Source organism: Symphalangus syndactylus, chromosome 9 (assembly GCF_028878055.3).
Source record: "Symphalangus syndactylus isolate Jambi chromosome 9, NHGRI_mSymSyn1-v2.1_pri, whole genome shotgun sequence".
NCBI lineage: Eukaryota > Metazoa > Chordata > Mammalia > Primates > Hylobatidae > Symphalangus > Symphalangus syndactylus.
In genome coordinates, this window is record NC_072431.2 from 29,652,623 (window position 1) to 29,672,052 (window position 19,430).

Here is a 19,430-nt window from a genome sequence, read left to right on the forward strand (position 1 = left end):
TTCTCCTGCCTCAGCCTCTCCAAGTAGCTGGGACTACAGGCGCCCACCACCACGCCTAGCTAATTTTTTTTTTTTGTATTTTTAGTAGAGACGGGGTTTCACCATGTTAGCCAGGATGGTCTTGATCTCCTGACCCTGTGATCCACCCTCCTTGGCCTCCCAATGTGCTGGGAGGATGTAGCATATGCTTTTAAGCAATGATAAATATACAGTGTTGGTTCATTCATAGCTAGAATACATGGTTTTGCTTGCCCCTCTGATTAGGAGTTAACCCCCTAGTTATTAAACCTAATGAGCCACATTTAGAGTTTTTGTTTATGTCTCCATAATCTTGGGTTTTGCTGGTCTAAGGGTCTCAACTCCTGAGAAGGAAATCAACAGTCAGATAAGTAGGTTACTTTAGTAGCTGGGTGATTAATCCTGATTGCCATGGGAAGATGGGATTCACTGAGATACCTCTTAATATTTCCATGACCATTAGTGAAGGTCATTGGAAGACTACTGTAGCCCAATAAGATAAGACCACTAAGACCCTTTAAAAGGAACTTTTGAGGCACTACACCAGATAAAGAATCATACCAGATAGGCTTCTTGAGATAAAGTCCTCTACACAGCTTCTCAGTGATGGTATAACACCCACCCGCATAATGACGTCCCAGCCTCCTTGGCCAAGGGCCCTTCCAACCTCTACTCAGATACCTCCTTAGAGAGAGATCCTGAGGTCATCAGACTCGTGTGCCATGACAGCTGAGCTGAGATCTGCCTACCTGTGACCTTCACTATTTACAAGAGGAAATAGTGGAAAAGTTGCATTTGGATACAAGTGTGTACTGAGGGATCCCATTCTCCTTGATGTACTAATGTTTCTTTAAAAGTGATAATAATAGCTCCCATTCAGAATTTTTAAATAACACAACAAATGTAAAGTAACTAATGTGTCCTCTGGATCATGGTAAGTAGTGAATAAATTGAACTCCTTTACCTTCTCCCTTTGCTATTTTTTCCATACCAGGATTTACACATTTTTAAAAAACTCAATCTGCTATCAAATGACAGCTTTAAATTTACGTTTTAAAATTTGTTACTGTATATATTTATGGGGTATAAAGTGATGTTATGATATATATATACACAATGTACAGTGATTAAATCAAGCCAATTAACATTTCATCACCTCAAACACTTAACATTTTTTGTAGTGAGAACATTTGAAATTTACTTTTAGCAATTTCAAGACATACATTATTATTATTAACTATAGTCACCATGATGTACAATAGATCTTTAAAAACTTATTCTTCCTGCCTAACTGAAACTTTGTACTCTTTGACTAACATCTTTTCATTCCCCCACTTCCCAGCCTCTGGTAATCACCATTACACACTCTGCTTCTATGAATTCAATTGCTTTAGACACCACATAATAAATGAGATCATGCAGCATTTGGCTTTCTGTGCCTGGCATATCTTGCTTAGCATGGTGTCTTACAGGTTCATCCACGTTGTGGCAAATAACAGAATCTCATTCTTTGTTAAGGCTGAATACTATTCCATTGGGTATATATATATATATATATATATATATACCACATTTTCCTTATCCATTCATCCACTGAGGGATACTTAGGTTGCTGATTCCATATATTCCATATATTAGGTTACAATATTCCATTGTAAATAGTGCCACAATGAACATGAGAGTGCAACTATCTCTTTGATGTACTGATTTCGAATCCTTCGGGTAGATCTCAGAAGTGAGATTGCAGGACCATATAAATCTGCTTTTAGTCTTTTGAGGAGCTCCATACAGCTTTCCATATGGCCATACTAATTACATTCTCATCAACAGTGTACAATGGTTTCCTTTTCTCCACATCCTCACCAACATTTATTATTTGTTGTCTTTTTGATAATAGCCATTCTGACAGGTGTGTAGTGATAGCTCATTGTAGTTTTAATTTGCATTTTTTTGATGATTAGTAATGTTGAGAATTTTTTCATATATCTCTTGGCCAGTCGCATGTCTTCTTTGGAAAAATGTCTGTTCAGTTCCTTTGCCCATTTTTTAATTGGGATTTTTTGTTTCTTGCTATTGAGTTGTTTGAATTCCTTATATATTTTGGATACAAATCCCTAATTAGATTTAAGGCTCACAAATACTTTCTCCAAACAAAGCCTCCAGCTTTATTTTTTTACTCAAGAGTGCCTTGGCTATTAGAATTTTTTTACATATGTGGCTGTCCTTGGGCAACCTCCATGAGGTGGCAGTCACAAAGCCATGACTCCGTGTATGTGCTGCTAGAAAATTCTTGAGGGTTGGTTCCTAACAGACTCACAGGGTTGCAATGCCATATTAAATTTACACAAACTATTCATTTTTAAACTTTCAGACTCAAAAAATTTCATCAACACATCAAGGTCAGAGCCATAAGTTAGGCTGGACTTACATGAGCCAAGATTAGAAAATTATGTGTAGAACCAAATCACCATATTTTTGGTGAGAAACCGTTGTCATAGGCCTAAATTTCTCAAGTTCTTTATATGATTACCTAAGCATCTGTGAAGGCTCCTGTCACCCCACTTGAGCTTGGATACCACGTACTAGATCACCCCCTTGCATGAATGTCTTCCTCACCACAAGTGGCTTCCACTCCCACTGCTAGGCTGTCCTCCCACAGGAAGGGCCTCCTCACCTTACATGTATTCTGACATCCCAAGCCCACTGAAGCTGCTTAGTGCAGGGCGTCCAAGCCCATGTGGGGTGAGGAGTGTGACCACATTGGAAGAAGGCCTGGTGTGGGTGTTTTCCCCACCTCACACAGATCTAGGCGCCCCACTCTAGATGGCTGTGGCTACCCACCCTGCCAAGGTCACTGTTGACAGTGTGCTTTGTTTCTTTCACAAAGGTTTTGTTGCTTTTTAAAAGAACTGGAATCAAGATATTTAGAACCAACAAGATTTTCAAGGCCGTGACCCTTCTTTTTTCTTCCATTATGGGGGAATAACCAGCAAAATTTGTTAAGCAAACAGTACAGTAGTCCTCCCCTATCTGCCAGGAATAAGAATTAAGACCCTCAGTGGATGCGAGAAACCACAGGCAGTACTGAAACCTATATACTCTATACTATGCTTTCTCCTATATACACATACCTGTGATTAATTTATAAATTAGGCATAGTAAGAGACTAACAATAATAACTAATAATAAAGTAGAATGGAGATGTGGCAAGATGGCAGAATAGGAACAGCTCTGGTCTTCAGTTCCCAGCGAGACCAACGCAGAAAGCAGGTGATTTCTGCATTTCCAACTGAGGTATCCTGTTCATCTCATTGGGACTTGTTAGGCATAGGTGCAGCCCATGAAGGGTGAGCAGAAGTCGGGTGGGGTGTTGCCTCACCCAGAAAGTGCAAGGAGTGGGGGGCCTCCCTTTCCCAGCCAAGGGAAGCGGTGAGAGACTGTGCTATCCAGTCCAGATACTACACTTTCCCCATGGTTTTTGTAATCTGCAGATCAGGAGATTCCCTTGTGTGCCTACACAACCAGGGCCCTGGGTTTCAAGCACAAAACTGGGCAGCTGTTTGGGCAGACACCAAGCTAGCTGCAGGAGTTTTTTGTTTCTGTTTTTGTTTTTATACCCCAGTGGCACCTGGAACCCCAGTGAGACAGAACGGTTCACTCCCCTGGAAAGGGGGCTGAAGCCAGGGAGCCAAGTGGTCATGCTCAGTGGGTGCCACTCCCACAGAGCCCAGCAAGCTAAGAACCACTGGCTTGAAATTCTCACTGCCAGCACAGCAGTCTGAAATCGACCTGGGAAGATCAAGCTTAGTGGAGTAAGGGGTGTCCACCATTACTGAGGTTTGAGTAGGCGGTTTTCTCCTGACAGTGCTTAGGAGGTCAGAAAGGTTGGACTGGGCAGAACTCACCACAGTTTGGCAAAGTGGCTGTGGCCAGACTGCCACTCTAGATTCCTCTTCACTGGGCAGGGCATCTCTGTAAGAAAGGCAGCAGCCCCAGTCAAGGGCTTATAGATAAAGCTCCCATCTCCCTGGGACAGAGGAACTAGGGGAAGGGGTGGCTGTGGGCACAGCCTCAGTGGACTTAAACGTTCCTGCCTGCTGGTTCTGAAGAGAGCAGTGGATCCTGACAAAGAGGGTTCTCTCAGCACAGCACTTGAGCTCTGCTAAGGGACAGACTGCCTTCTCAAGTGAGTCCCTGATCCACATGCTTCCTGACTGGGAGAGATCTCCCAACAGGAGTTGACAGATACCTCATACAGGAGAGCTCCAGCTGACATCAGGCCGATGCTTCCAGAGGAAGGACCAGGAAGCAATCTTTGCTATCCTGCAGCCTCTGCTGGTGATACCCAGGTAAATAGGGTAAATAGGTAAATAGGGTCTGGAGTGGACCTCCAGCAAACTGCAGCAGATCTGCAGAGAGAGGCCTGACTGTGAGAAGAAAAGCTAACAAACAGCAATAACATCAACATCAACAAAAAGGACCCCTACACACATACAAAAAAAAATCCCATCCAAAGTAAATCCACGAAGATGAGGAAAAGGCAGTGCAAAAACGCTAAAAATTCCAAAACCAGAATGCCTCTTCTCCTCCAAATGATCACAATTCCTCTCCAGCAAGGGTACAAAACTGGACAGAGAATGAGTTTGACAAATTGACAAAAGTAGGCTTCAGAAGGTGGGTAATAACAAATTCCTCTGAGCTAAAGGATCATGTTCTAACCCAATGCAAGGAAACTAAGAAACTTGAAAAAAGATCAGACTAATTGCTAACTAGAATAACCAGTTTAGAGAAGAACATAAAGGACCTGATGGAGCTGAAAAATACACCATGAGAACTTCGTGACGCTAACACAAGTATCAATAGCAGAATCGATCAAGCAGAAGAAAGGATATGAGAGGCAAACAAATTCAAAAGCTAACAAAAGACAAGAAAGAACTAAGATCAGAGCAAAACTAAAGGAGATAGAGACATGAAAAACCCTTCAAAAAATAAATGAATCCAGGGGCTGGTTTTTTGAAAAGATCAACAAAATAGACCACTAGCCAGATTAATAAAAGAGAAAAGAGAGAAGAATCAAATCGACACAACAAAAAAATGATAAAGGGGATATCACCACTGATCCCATATAAACACAAGCTACCATCAGATAATACTATAAACACTTCTATGCAAATAAACTAGAAAATCTAGTAGAAATGGTTAAATTCCTGGACACATACATCCTCCCAAGACTAAACTAGGAAGAAGTCGAATCCCTGAATAGGCCAATAACAAATTCTGAAATTGAGGCAGTAATTAATAGCCTACCAACCAAAAAAGCTCAGAACCAGACGGATTCACAGCTGATTTCTACCAGAGGTACAAAGAGGAGCTGGTACCATTCCTTCTGAAACTATTCCAATCAGTAGAAAAAGAGGGACTCCTCCCTAACTCATTTTATGAAGCCAGCATCATCCTGATTCCAAAACCTGACAGAGACATAACAAAAAAAAAATTTCAGACCAATACCACGATGAACATAGATGCAAAAGTCCTCAATAAAATACTGGCAAACCGAATCCAGCAGCACATCAAAAAGCTTATCCATCACAATCAAGTCAGCTTCATTCCTGGGATGCAAGGCTGGTTCAATATATGTAAATCAATAAACATAATTCATCATGTAAACAGAACCAATGACAAAAACCACATGATTATCTCAATAGATGCAGAAAAGGCCTTCGATAAAATTCAACACCACTTCATGCTAAAATCTCTCAATGAACTAGTTATTGATGAAATATATCTCAAAATAATAAGAGCTATTTATAACAAACCTGTAGCCAATATCATACTGAATGGGCAAAAGCTGGAAGCATTCCCTTTGAAAACTGGCACAAGACAAAGATGTCCTCTCTCACCACTCCTATTCAACACAGTATTGGAAGTTCTAGCCAGGGCAATCAGGCAAGATAAAGAAATAAAGCATATTCAAATATGAAGAAAGGAAGTCAAATTGTCTGTTTGCAGATGACATGATTGTATATTTAGAAAACCCCATCATCTCAGCCCAAAAACTCCTTAAGCTGATAGACAACTTTAGCAAAGTTTCAGGATACAAAATAAATGTGCAAAAATCACAAGCATTCCTGTACACCAACAGTAGTCAAGCCAAGAGTCAAATCATGAGTGAACTCCTATTCACAATTGCTACAAAGAAGATAAAATACCTAGGAATACAACTTACAAAGGACGTGAAGGATCTCTTCAAGGAGAACTACAAACCACTGCTCAAGGAAATAAGAGAGGACACAAACAAATGGAATAAAATTCCATGCTCATGGATAGGAAAAATCAATATCATGAAAATGGCCATAGTGTCCAAAGTAATTTATAGATTCAATGCTATTCCCATCAAGCTACCAACAAGACACCAGGAAAGTCAATGGTAGACTTTCCTCACAGAATTGGAAAAAACTACTTTAAATTTCATATAGAACCAAAGCAGAGCCCATATAGCCAAGACAATCCTAAGCAAAAAGAACAAAGCTGGAGGCATCATGCTACCTGACTTCAAACTATACTACAAGGCTACAGTAGCCAAAACAGCATGGTACTGGTACCAAAACAGATACATAGACTAATGGAACAGAACAGAGGCCTCAGAAATAACACCACACCTCTACAACCATCTAACAAACCTGACAAAAACAAGAAATGGGGGAAGGATCCCCTATTTAATAAATAGTGCTAGGAAAACTGGCTAGTCATATGCAGAAAACTGAAACTGGACCTCTTCCTTACACCTTATACAAAAATTAATTCAAGATGGATTAAAGACGTAAACATAAAACCTAAAAGCATGAAAACCCTAGAAGAAAACCTAGGCAATACCATTCAGGACATAGGCATGGGCAAAGACTTTATGACTAAAACACCAAAAGCAATGGCAATAAAAGCCAAAATTGACAAATTGGATCTAATTAAACTAAAGAGCTTCTGCACAGCAAAAGAAACTATCATCAGAGTGAACAGACAACCTACAGAATGGGAGAAAAATTTTGCAATCCATCCATCTGACAAAGGGCTAATATCCAGAATCTACACAGAACTTAAACAAATTTACAAGAAAAAAACAAACAACCCCATCAAAAATGAGCAAAGGATATGAACAGACACTTCCCAAAAGAAGACATTTATGCAGCCAACGAACATGTGAAAAAAAGACTCATCATCACTGGTCATTAGAGAAATGCAAATCAAAACCACAATCAGATACCATCTCACACCAGTTAGAATGGCAATCATTAAAAAGTCAGGAAACAACAGATGCTGACGAGGATGAGGAGAAATAGGAATGCTTTTACACTGTTGGTGGGAGTGTAAATTAGGTCAACCATTGTGGAAGACAGTGTGGTGACTCCTCAAGGATCTAGAACAAGAAATAACATTTGACGCAGCAATCCCATTACTGGGTATAGACCCAAAGGATTAGAAATCATTCTACTATAAAGATACATGCACACGTATGTTTATTGCAGCACTATTTACAATAGTGAAGACTTGGAACCAACCCAAATGTCCATCAATGATAGCCTGGATAAAGAAAATGGGGCACATATACACCATGGAATACTATGCAACCACAAAAAAGAACGAGTTCATGTCCTTTGCAGGGACATGGATGAAGCAGGAAACCATCATTCTCAGCAAACTAACACAGAAACAGAAAACCAAACACCACATGTTCTCACTCGTAAGTGGGAGTTAAACAATGAGAACACATGGACACAAGGAGGGGAACATTACACACTGGTACCTATCGGGGGGTGGGGGGCAAGAGGAGAGAGAACATTAGGACAAACACCTAATATATGCAGGGCTTAAAACCTAGATGATGGGTTGATAGGTGCAGCAAACCACCACGGCACATGTATACCTGTGCAACAAACCTGCACGTTCAGCACATGTATCCCAGAACTTAAAGTAGAATAAAAAAAACTAGAACAATTATAACAATATATTCTAATAAACGTTATGTAAATCTGGTTTCTCTCTTAAAATATCTTACTGTTTTCAGCGCACTGTTGACCATGGGTAACCAAAACTGCAGAAATTGAAACTGCAGATAAAGGAAGACTATTGTACAAGGATATCAGAAATGTGTCCTAGACACAAATGTGAGGATACTATTTGGCTCCTTGGCATCAGTTTTTACTTCATATGGAATTAGTAATTCACTAAAGAGATTGTCTTTCTGGAAAACAAACCCTCCTTCCATTCGTAGTACACAAAGTTTAGATAAAGCAGACCTCAGTCTATCCAAAAGCTATGCCCAAGGCTTATACCAATCATAGTAGCTTCAACTCTTCTCTAACAAATCCTTCATGCACCTAAAGCAATGTGGCAGATTGTACTTTCTGTAATGACTGCTACTGCACATCTACCATTCCACCAGCTCTCCTCACATGACTTCAACACTCCTCTCACTGAGAGGCAAAGTCTATGTCCCTTTCTTTTAAATCTGGGTGGGGGATTTAGACTGCTCCAAACAATGGAATGTTGTAGAATGGATACCATATGACTTCAACCTCTAGGTAACAAAAAGGACACAGCTTCTGCCTGGCTCACTTTTTGGAAGGATGATCACTCTGGGAAACCCAGCCACCAAGTGGTGAGAAACCATCCCATGCAGTGAAGCAACATAGGGAGGCCGTCACGGAGAAGATATGAAGCTCCCAGCATCTACTGCTGAACCTGTGAGTGAGTGAACCTTCAAATGATTCCAGCCTCCAGGCTTCAAGTCGCCCCTGCTGACATGGAGGGGAGCAGTGACAAGCTATCGACACCAACCCTGATCCAAATTGCAGGCTTGTGGGCAAGGTAAATATTGTTATTGTTTTAAATGACTAAAATCTTTAGTGCTGAAGCACACCTTCTTCTGCATTTCTCCACACCATTCCTTCCATTCCTCTAAGCATGGCCTTCACCGTCCTTATCTAATCACTAGTGTTTTTCTGTCCTCCACCAGAGCCAAGGAATCTCATCTCCAATATCTGTGAGTCTCACACAGAAAAGGACCCCATAAGAGCTGTAGAAAAATCTTTGACCCTCTTTTTTTCCAGATTCTGTGGAATTTAGTGGTGTAGTTGTTAATATCAGATGCTCTGGAATCAAGCTATGATGCTCAAACCTGGCTACTCCCTCCTCACAGTGTGAGATTGAGCAAGTTACTTAACTTCTCTTGATCACACTTTTTCATTTAAAAATAGAGATAGTATCAATACCTACCTTACATAATTTCTGGGATAATTCTATGATAGGAAGAACATAAAGTACTTAAAAACATAAGAACTCAGTAAATTCTAGTTGTTGTTATGATATAGAGTATTTTCTCATTTATTCAGCAAACTAGCCATGTACTCTTTCTAAGGTACATTTTAAGTTTTTTTCTTGCACTTGTCACTGTGTTTCATTTCAATCAACTTTAACATAATCAAGTCACAGATTTTTTGGCCATTATTTTATCTTCGGTTGCTTATTGATTGTATAGTTAGGCAGGCCAGTTAGAAATGTGATAAGCTCTGATATCCTCTAGCTTACAGGCACCAGCTCTCCTCAAAATATTAGAGAAAATGTATCCCAGCTCACATGTTTTGCACATCTGTGTTCTTCTGACCCCATGACCCAGCCCTGACTGCCATTAGACCCCCTGATCTGACCCCAAATGACAAACTATATACATAATCTCTCCCTGGCACCTATACTCAGCATGTGGAGTGAGCCAGCTTAACCAGTATCATCTAGCACATCACACACAGCTCCTGGGGCCCCAGACCGGTTACCTCAGGATGTTTTTTCCATCAGCCAGCCACTAGGTGAGTGGACCAGAAACAAAACCACTAAAGCCAAGGTGGCTGTACAAATTCTGAATCAGATGAGTGAGGAAACATCACTAACACAACAAACACATAATAAGTACTGTCAATAATAGAACTTGTAAATTTAAAAAAGAAATAGAAAAGAAACATAAAACATGACTTGTTTTTAACTTTCCTTCAGAGCCAATGAGTCAAGTCTTCTTCCATCATCAGAGGAGGTGAAGATGCAGAAGAGAGCGGCCACACTTGAAAGAGTGAATGAGAGTGGCAGGAGCCCCAGGGGAGGGACCTTGCCTCTTCAGAAGACTGAAGCAGTGACAAGTGAAAAGAAGAAACCTTAGTAAACTGATTAAAGAGAGTTCACCTCCTCCATGAGACACAGGCCAGACCTGGATAATAAGGATGGTCATCGATAGCCCTGGAAATAGATGTTATTTTCCTTGCATCACATCACTTTGGCTCACTGTGCCTTGGGCTTCCCCTCAAGTGCCCAGGCACCCAAGCACCTCTGAGCTTTTCTCTCAGGATGTTCTCTGGAGCTATAAAAATTGCTCTGTCCAAGAGCAGTCTTAGCCCTCAAGTGAGAAAGAATTAATGCTCCTAGAGACAACATTCAACCACCTGGGAATGGGAATTGTCAGGCAAATGACCCAGCCTCCTGAATTTTGGAAAGACAATGCTGACATCCATTCTTTATGGATTCTCAAAGAGTCCCCAGCAGGATTCAGCTCCAGATGCCCACAGCAATAGGTAGCTCACTAATGCACTCATGGTTAGCTCTCCTTATTTTCCCTGTTTCGTTCTTCCTACTTCCTTGCTCCAGTCTCTTGGAATTATCTCAGAAAAAAAAATTAATTACCTCTAACTAAATCCTTGTCTAGGCCTGTTTTTTGAACAAAAGACTCAAACTAAAATCCAACTGTATTAGGTTGAATAGTGTCCCCCCCAAAGTTTATGTTCACCCACCACCTATGAATGTGACACCATTTGGAAGCAGGATTTTGCAGATGTAACTAAGTTAAAATAAGTTCATACTTGATTAAGAGGGACCCTAATCAAATGACTGGCATCACTTTAAAACAGGTAAATGTGGACAGACACACAGGGAAGATCACCCAACAACAGATACAGAGATTGGAGCAATGTATCTACAAGCCAAGGCAGTGGCAAGGATTGCTGATACCCCTAGAAGCTAGGAGAAGCATGCGACAGACTTTGCCAGACACTTCCAAAAAGAACCAACTCTGCTGACACTTGATTTCAGGCTTCTGGCCTCCAGAACAGTGAAAGAATAAATTTCTGTTGTCTGCTGCCACCAGTTTGTAATACTTTGTTATAGCAGAGCTAAGAAATTAATACAATACCCTAGAGTGTCTTAGTCAGGGTCCAAGAAAACAGAAACCACTCCAAATATTTGCAAACAAAAGGAGTTTATTCCAGGGAACTGATTACATGACAGAAGCCAAAGAGGGTAAAATGAATCAACCGAGAGATTAGCAATAGCAGGAAGCCACTACCACACCTAGCTGGAGGCATGGAGGGAGCAAGCAGTGTTGCCAGGACCCTGATCACCTGGCAGAATATGAAACCATATCTAGCCTTCCAGGTGAGAGCTGGAGCCAGGAGGAGAGCAGAGGAGTCATCCTGAAACAGTCCACAAGCTAAGAAGAAAGAGTGGGAAGGAAAAAGACCCTCATTCTTCAGCACCACCCATTGGCTTGTTCCAAGAAGACAGAGCTGTCAGACAGAGAAATCTGTGTGACGTAGACTGTGTCACAGAGAAGAGCAGCAGGAAGATGAGGGCTGGATCTGAAAGCTACCTGGGCAAGGATCCAAACCAACAACTCCACTCCAACCCCATGAGACTCAAAGGAAGAGAGTTTAAGCTTTTGCTGTTTTTTAAATAAATTACTAGGATCCATAATAATACCAGTAAAAGGTGAGATCTGAAGGATGAGAGACACTATGAAGAAACAGTGTGAGACAGTAATAATGCACTGATGATCATGACAGTACAAAAAATGGGAAGTCCTTCATGAGTCAGGTTTCTTTAAACCCACATGCAGCTCCCACTTAGATGGACACAACAGTATGTGAAGATTCACACTGTGATCTTTTGCTCCAAGAACCACCACAGGAACACACCAGGAAAACCAAAGGAATTCACACACCCTTTGAAAGAAGTGGGACACTGCTGCAAATTTTGCAAAACAGGCAAAAAACTGTAAGTTCCCAAAGTGTGAGAGGGAAAAATCCTGCCTCTGAACACACATCCCCACTGGGGTATCTGAAAATCCAGATCAAGGGAGAATTTAACCTCACCTTGAACTGAAATGAAGTAGGCAGTCACACAAAATATAAAAGTAGAAGTATCAGTATCAGAAGACTGCAAGGCACTTCCAGTCTTCAGCTTGAGCCCAGGGAAGCCATTCCTGACTATATCTCACAGGATCTCTCAGGGAAGGCAGCCAGTGGAATTGGGGAGGGGTCACCAGGTGAAGGAAGCATCCAACTGAAATTGGTAGTGTTTCAACTGGACACAAATTTTCTTCAGTGGAGTCTGTGGGAGGAGTGGGAGCTTTGGCAATATGAGAACACAAACTCAGAAGCAAAGAAGCCACTCCCGTTGGAGTGGGCAGATGGGGAGGGGTGATATCTGAAAGCCATGCTTGCTTTCTCAGTGCGAAAACTCACAGCCTTGGGCAAGATCTGAGTGGGGCACTTTGGGAGTGAGACTGGCCTCACCAACTGTGTGGGAGCTGGGTGAGGCCTCTCACTACCAGCTTTTCCCCACTTCCCTGGTGAATTGTATGACACAGCAGAGGTAGCCAAGATCCCCTCTGGAAAATAACCCCATTGGCCTAAGAACCACCCCACATCCCCCACAGTGGCCACAGCAAACCCCACCGAAGGAGACTCTGAGCCCAGAACCAACTAACCCTGCCCCAACATGATGGTATTTCTTTACTCACCCTGGTAACCAAACACAAAAGACAGAAACTCTTGGGAGCTTCAAGGCCCCACCCATCATCTGAGAAACCAAAATACTTACCCTGGCCAACTTAGGGCAAACCTAGATCCCTCTACTACCAACGCAGCTGGTGCTCTCTTGAAAGCACCACCTCTTGGCTGGAGACAAAACAACACAGGCCATTACAGCAACTCATGACAGAATAACCCTGAACCCAGGAAGGAGAAGATAACACCTAATTCCATTGCCTGCAACATCCTGGCTAAACAGAGGTCCTGAGTGTGTCCACATGAAAACTTCACTGCTAGCATAACCAGCATTCAAGAAACCCAGCACACTACACATATCTACAACCAAGGACTCCCACAGAGTCTACTTCACTCTCCTTCCACCTCCACCAGAGCAGGTAATGGTATCCATGGCTGGGAGACCTGAAGAGAAATCACATCACAGAACTCATTGCAGACATTCCCCAGCACCAGCTGGAACCTGGTAGCGCCACTGGGAAGCTAGACCCAGAAAAGCAGTACCAGCCAATGCAGTCCAGTGGTCAGAAAGTCCCACCCCTAGAGGAAGGGGGAGAGCACCACATCAAAGGATCACCCCATGGAATAACAGAATCTGAACAGCAGGCCTTGAGTTGCAGACCTTTCTGGAAATAGTCTACCCAAATGATAAGGAACCAGAAAGATAATTCTGGTAATATGACAAAACAGAGTTCTATATCACCTCCAAAAGATTACACTAGCTCCTCAGCAATGGATCCAAACCAAGAAGAAATCTCTGAATTGCCAGATAAACAATCCAAAAAATTATTAAGCTACTCAAGGAGATACCAGAGAAAGGTGAAAAACAACTTTAAAAATTAAAAATATATATATATACATATATATAGGATATGGGTGAAAAATTCTCCAGAGAAATAGATATCATAAAGAAAAAATAATCACAACTTCTGGAAATGAAAGCCATGCTTAGAGAAATACAAAATGCACTGGAAAGTTTCAACAATAAACTAGAACAAGCAGAAGAAAAAATTTCAGAGCTCAAAGACAATGCTTTCAAATTAACCCAATCGAACAAAGACAAAGAAAAAATAATTTTTTAAAAATGAACAAAGCCTCCAAGAAATGTGGGTTTATGTTAAACAGCCAAACCTAAGAATAATTGGTGTTCCTGAGGAAGAAGAGAAATCTAAAAGCTTGAAAACCTTATTTGAGGAAATAATTGACGAAAACTCCCCTGGCCTTGCTAGATACCTAGACATCCAAATACAAGAAGCTCAAAGAACACCTGGAAAATTCATCAGAAAAAAGGCTATCACTAAAGTCCTATCCCAGTTCTGTTAAAGTAATAGCAAGAATAGCACCTTATAAATACCTAGAAAAATAGTAGAAGGAAACATGCTTAAGCATTAATAATGATCTCTTGTGGTAGAATTCTCGGTAATTTTAATTTTACCCTTTACATGTTCATACTTAACTATACATATGTATTTATATATATACATATACATAAATATACAAACGTATGTATATATGCACATTTTTGTTTATGGACAGCCTATGACTGTGAGCCAAGGGACATCAGAGACATGGCTCTCTGGAAACTGAGACAATACTTAGTGGACAGTTTTTTGTTTGTTTGTTTGTTTGTTTGTTTGTTTGTTTGTTTTTGAGATGGAGTCTCGCTCTGTCGCCCAGGCTGGAGTGCAGTGGCGCGATCTCAGCTCACTGCAAGCTCCACCTGGGTTCACGCCATTCTCCTGCCTCTGCCTCCCAAGTAGCTGGGACTACAGGCGCCCGCCACCACACCCGGCTAATTTTTTGTATTTTTAGTAGAGACGGGGTTTCACCATGTTAGCCAGGATGGTCTCGATCTCCTGACCTTGTGATCCACCCGTCTCGGCCTCCCAAAGTGCTGGAATTACAGGCATGAGCCACCGTGCCCGGCCTTAGTGGACAGTTATTATCAGGATAATCAGCATCCATTTTTCCATCACCTGGCAACAACAACTAGCATTTCTCAAGGGAAATCCCCTCCTCATTCATAAGCACCATAGATGGAGTGGAACAGTCCCCACCTCAGCTTAAGGACGGCTAAATAACTAAAGCGTAAAGCAATCAGTCCACTACACTTCAATGGACCCAATGATGACTCATTTTGATTCAATAAATATCAAGTCCAGAACTTTTGTGCTGAACGGTGGAATAAAAAAAGTTATCTTTGTCACAGAATATTTATATTTAAAGAAGGGATTCTAAATATTCCAAAAATATGAATCCGAGATAGTGTTAAGATAGGAATGGGTTGCCATTTGGAGTATTTGTTGGGTGTGTGCAACTCTGCATACTGCTAAGGCAAGTCCAGCCTCCGTCTCACACCAACAAGCAGATTTCCCCACCATGGCCCTTAACATCTTGTGCTCTAACCACAAATTTTCAGTCTACTCTTGCTAACCATCAACTCTTCAAGGGCAAGAGCCATGTCTCTCATATCCCTGGATCTGGCTTGCTAAATAATTATTCATTATTTTATCTGAGTAGAAAAAGAGCCAAGAACTGAGAAAAGGAGACATTCTTGGTTCTCAGTTACTGAGGAGCTTCTGCGGTACCAGCCTTTCTGCTAGCTGCAGCCACAGCTTCAACAGCTCCACCTCCTTGTTCTTTATTCTTGCTGTCACCTTGTTACCCAGCAGCAGGGGTGTAAATGTGACAGTGCCATGTCAACTTAAACCAAACCAGAGAATTTTAATAAACCACCTTCTATAATGACACCCATCAAAACCAGAAGGGGACAAGTCTAGGAGGTCTCTGAGGTTACTGTACCCATCCCTCCTTCATCCCCCTCCAGCATTTGTTTCTGGAAGGAGTCAACACCAACAGCTCTGACCTGGGCAGCCTTCCTGAGAAAATGCAGCCATTCTTGCTCCTGTTGGCCTTTCTTCAGACCCCTGGGGCTGGGACAGGTAAGTGACTATCCCTATTCCAGAGGCCTGAACCCATCTTACAAGATACCGTGTACCCATGAGCACTGGTCAGGAATTTTCCTCAATCTGAGCCCACCTCCCATTCCACACCCAGACTTATAAATCTGAGGCTAGATAGAGACTCAGCAAAGATCGAAAAATGAAAGGTGTTCCCTAAAAGGTTTAATAGGTGTTAGCGTCTCCCTAGACCTCTCCTTTATGACCTGGAGTGTGGATTGTTCTTAGAAAGGCATTTGGTAGGGAATGTGAAGCTAAAAAAGATAAGTAATTATTACTCTACACTCCAACCCAGGAAAGAGGAGCTCAGACACCAAGTTGCAGTCATAGGAGTTGTCACTGGACCCAGCTTAAGAATCACTTAAATTATTCAGTGCCCCCACCCAATCACCCCTTCCAGGAGAGAAGCCCATGGTGCAACTGATCTCAGAGGTGGCAAGATGACTGTGTCCATAGCTCTCCCGTTACCTTGGCTCCACCTAGGCTTTGCGACTCATTTTTAGTTGATTTCTCCACTTCCTTCTGCCTTTGCAGGCCCTCGGCTACTCCAGTGACCTGGTGATAACCCCCTCTAACATCCCTGAGGTCCTGAATCCCACCAGCACTACCCCCACTAAACCTCAGCCAAAGGCTAATTGGAGGCTATTCATTTATGCACCAAACAACACTTACTGAGAACCTAGAATGTGTTTGGCCCTGGCACATGAGAATTTTAGAAAATCCAACTCCAGAAGCTCATGGGGAGATCATTAGAAAATGGTACCAATCCGGAGGACAGCAGAGGCTCAGAGGGATCAGAGAGACTCACTAAAAAGGAGGAGCCTGGGAAGTCCTGTCCAGGATCCTCTGGGGCTCTACCATTGTGAAAATAGATCTTTCTTCCTCCATGTATGTTTCTGCAGTAGGATGCAGAAGTCAAGCACCATCCATTCTTTCTGAGAGAAAGTTCTGAGACTTAAAGTTCAGAAAAGCTTACTCTGCCTGCAAGGAGTGCTGCCTGCAGAGCTCAGGACGACCCTCCCTCACTGTCTGCAGCACACAAAAGACTTCACCCTTAATCACTGTCGTCCTAAGCCTTCTCTCCTGACTGCAGCCATCCCCAGCTACTTTATCTTCCAGCCTTTCTTTTCAGAGGAGATCATCGGGGGCCATGAGGCCAAGCCCCACTCCCGCCCCTACATGGCCTTTGTTCAGTTTCTGGATGAGAAGAGTCGGAAGAGGTGTGGCGGCATCCTAGTGAGAAAGGACTTTGTGCTGACAGCTGCTCACTGCCTGGGAAGGTAAGGAGCAGCACCAGCTCACCTCCTGAGTCCCCCCTACAGGGACCCTTGTTTTCTCCTGAGGACTGCAGCCCAGGGGAGCTTCCAGAGTGCCTGGTAACACAAGCCCATGAAAGCTCATCGGGGCAGCCACCTGGGAATAGGACTAAGATGATGAAAGGCTGAGAAATAGGACAGGGTCAGAGGGTCAGAGGTCAGAGCAAGTGGCATGGTTTCACACACTGGCCCAGTAAAGCAGTGGTAAAGGTTGAATCCATGCATTAAGGATCAAAATGCAAACTCGAGCAATTTCATGGTATTTCCTGAAGGCAAGAGAGAGCCCCCAGAAGCCCTACTCTTCACGTCTTTGTGAAGTAGAGGACACAGTCACTCAGCCCTGGAGCTCTCCTGTCCCCTCAACTTCCCCTCAGCTGCAGCCCTACCCTGCCCCAGCTGTCATCTGCTCTTCACTGCTCCTGGGCTGTATCCCCTATGACTCCACCCCCATCCTCACTCTGCTCTCTGTGCAGCTCCATAAATGTCACCTTGGGGGCCCACAATATCAAGGAACAGGAGCAGACCCAGCAGTTTATCCCTGTGAAAATAGCCATCCGCCACCCAGCCTATAATCCTAAGAACTTCTCCAACGACATCATGCTACTGCAGGTGAGGCACACTCCTGCCACTCTTGCTCTTCTTGGTCCAGTTGGTTCCACGCCCACTGTGATGCCAGCCCTTTCCTCCTTTCCATCCTGACCTCTTGGCCAGTTCCTGTGCCTTAGAGGAGAGGGAAGGTTGTGCAGCCCCATCACTGTGTCAGGGCCCAGAAGGCCATTGCCTGACCTGGACTTTCTTGCTTCTTCCCCACCAGCTGAAGAGAAAGGCCAAGTGGACCACAGCTGTGCGGCCTCTCAGGCTACCTAGCAGCAAGGCCCAGGTGAAGCCAGGGCAGGTGTGCAGTGTGGCTGGCTGGGGTTATGTCTCAAAGAGCACTTTAGCAACCACACTGCAGGAAGTGTCGCTGACAGTGCAGAAGGACTGGGAGTGTGAACGTCTCTTCCCTGACCGTTACAACAGAGCCACTGAGATTTGTGTGGGGGATCCAAAGAAGACACAGACCGGCTTCAAGGTTGGGTTTCCAGCCTCTACCAAGAAAGACCACAGGGAGAGAGGAACTTGAGGGAGTTCTGGGGTACGACAGTGGCCAGATCCTTATGCTTTCAGCCCAGAGCTTGGGCAGCCTGTGTCACCCTGGAATCTAGTCTTTAGTCCACTCCTTGGGTGGATTGGGGTGGCTGGAGGGGAAGGATCTGTCATCCCACGGTCACTTATCACCAAAGTGTCCGTGAGAAGTGCAGAGAAAAGCTTGGTCTGGGGAGAGCCAGAAAGCACAGCCAGGGCCATGCTGGAGACCCAGGACTGAGGAAGGTGACAAGGTCTGCCTGGCATTGATGTCACACAAAATCCATAACAGAGACCACCCATCCCAGGGAAGACTAGCTCAGTCTTTCCTCTCTCTGTTTACAGGGGGACTCCGGGGGGCCCCTCGTGTGTAAGGACGTGGCCCAAGGTATTTTCTCCAAAGGAAATCCAAAAGCGACACCTCCGGGAGTCTACATCAAGGTCTCACACTTCCTGCCCTGGATAAAGAGAACAATGAAGCGCCTCTAACAGCAGTCATGAGACTAACCTTCCTCTGGGCCTGACCATCTCTGGGACAGAGGCAAGAATCCCCAAGGGGTGGGCGGTCGGGGTTGCAGGACTGTAATAAATGGATCTCTAGCGTAAATATGACCGAAGTCTTATTTATTCACTGAACCATCTTCAATACGCAACAACTCTGCTCCAGGCAGCCGTCTGCTGTCAGTTCTGGCTTTTGCTTCTTCCTTTCTCCCCCAGCCCTCCCTCCTCCCTAAACCCCATGCTGTACAGTTTTTTCACTAATTTCTCAATCACATGTCTTTGATATTGAACCCTCTGTTAGAGCCGGTTTAAACTCCATTATAAACAAAAAATCTTCACCCCTCTCCCCTCACAAAAAAAAATAAACCTCTCTGGACGTTAGGAATTTCTTATCGTCTCTAAACCAACCACCTGCTCCCCTAACAATGTAGCAGAGAATGGAGCAGGGCAGTGGAAAGGAAATAACTCCAGGGACCCAGAAGGCCAGGGGCCATGCCATGAGTACCCAGTTTCCTATTTCCAGGGCTTGTCCCTCTGGTGGGGGCAGGCTTCTCCCACAGCCAGGTCTGCCTGCAGCTTAGGAGGTTGAGATGCTCCTCTTCACCTAGGTCCCGTTTCCCTGCCCTGGGCCCAGCCCTGAGCTCAGTCAACCT

General features: G+C 43.4%; 1 protein-coding gene across 3 annotated transcripts; it reads left to right on the plus strand.

Annotated features, from left to right (window-relative positions):
• The first annotated feature begins 15,646 nt into the window (after positions 1–15,646).
• GZMH (granzyme H) lies at positions 15,647–18,888 on the plus strand. 3 transcript variants are annotated; one of them, XM_055291633.2, is made up of 5 exons: positions 15,647–15,817; positions 16,968–17,115; positions 17,625–17,760; positions 17,966–18,223; positions 18,622–18,888. In XM_055291633.2, the coding sequence occupies exons 1-5, from the start codon at positions 15,763–15,765 to the stop codon at positions 18,763–18,765; spliced, it is 741 nt and encodes a 246-aa protein (XP_055147608.1). In that variant the 5' UTR covers positions 15,647–15,762; the 3' UTR covers positions 18,766–18,888. The 3 variants fall into 3 exon arrangements, with proteins under 3 accessions (XP_055147608.1, XP_055147609.1, XP_055147610.1); XM_055291634.1 differs by having other exon boundaries at positions 15,653–15,817; positions 17,966–18,031; XM_055291635.1 differs by lacking the exon at positions 17,966–18,223 and having other exon boundaries at positions 15,653–15,817.
• Positions 18,889–19,430: the final 542 nt, after the last annotated feature.

What these genes read in the sequence shown, in the direction of transcription:
- GZMH (XM_055291633.2), top strand. Translation starts at nt 15,763, where the DNA reads ATGCAGCCATTCTTGCTCCTGTTGGCCTTTCTTCAGACCCCTGGGGCT. An exon ending in GACCCCTGGGGCTGGGACAG is followed by an intron (nt 15,818 to 16,967) that starts GTAAGTGACTAT and finishes CTTTCTTTTCAG; the next exon opens with AGGAGATCATCGGGGGCCAT. An exon ending in GCTGCTCACTGCCTGGGAAG is followed by an intron (nt 17,116 to 17,624) that starts GTAAGGAGCAGC and finishes CTCTCTGTGCAG; the next exon opens with CTCCATAAATGTCACCTTGG.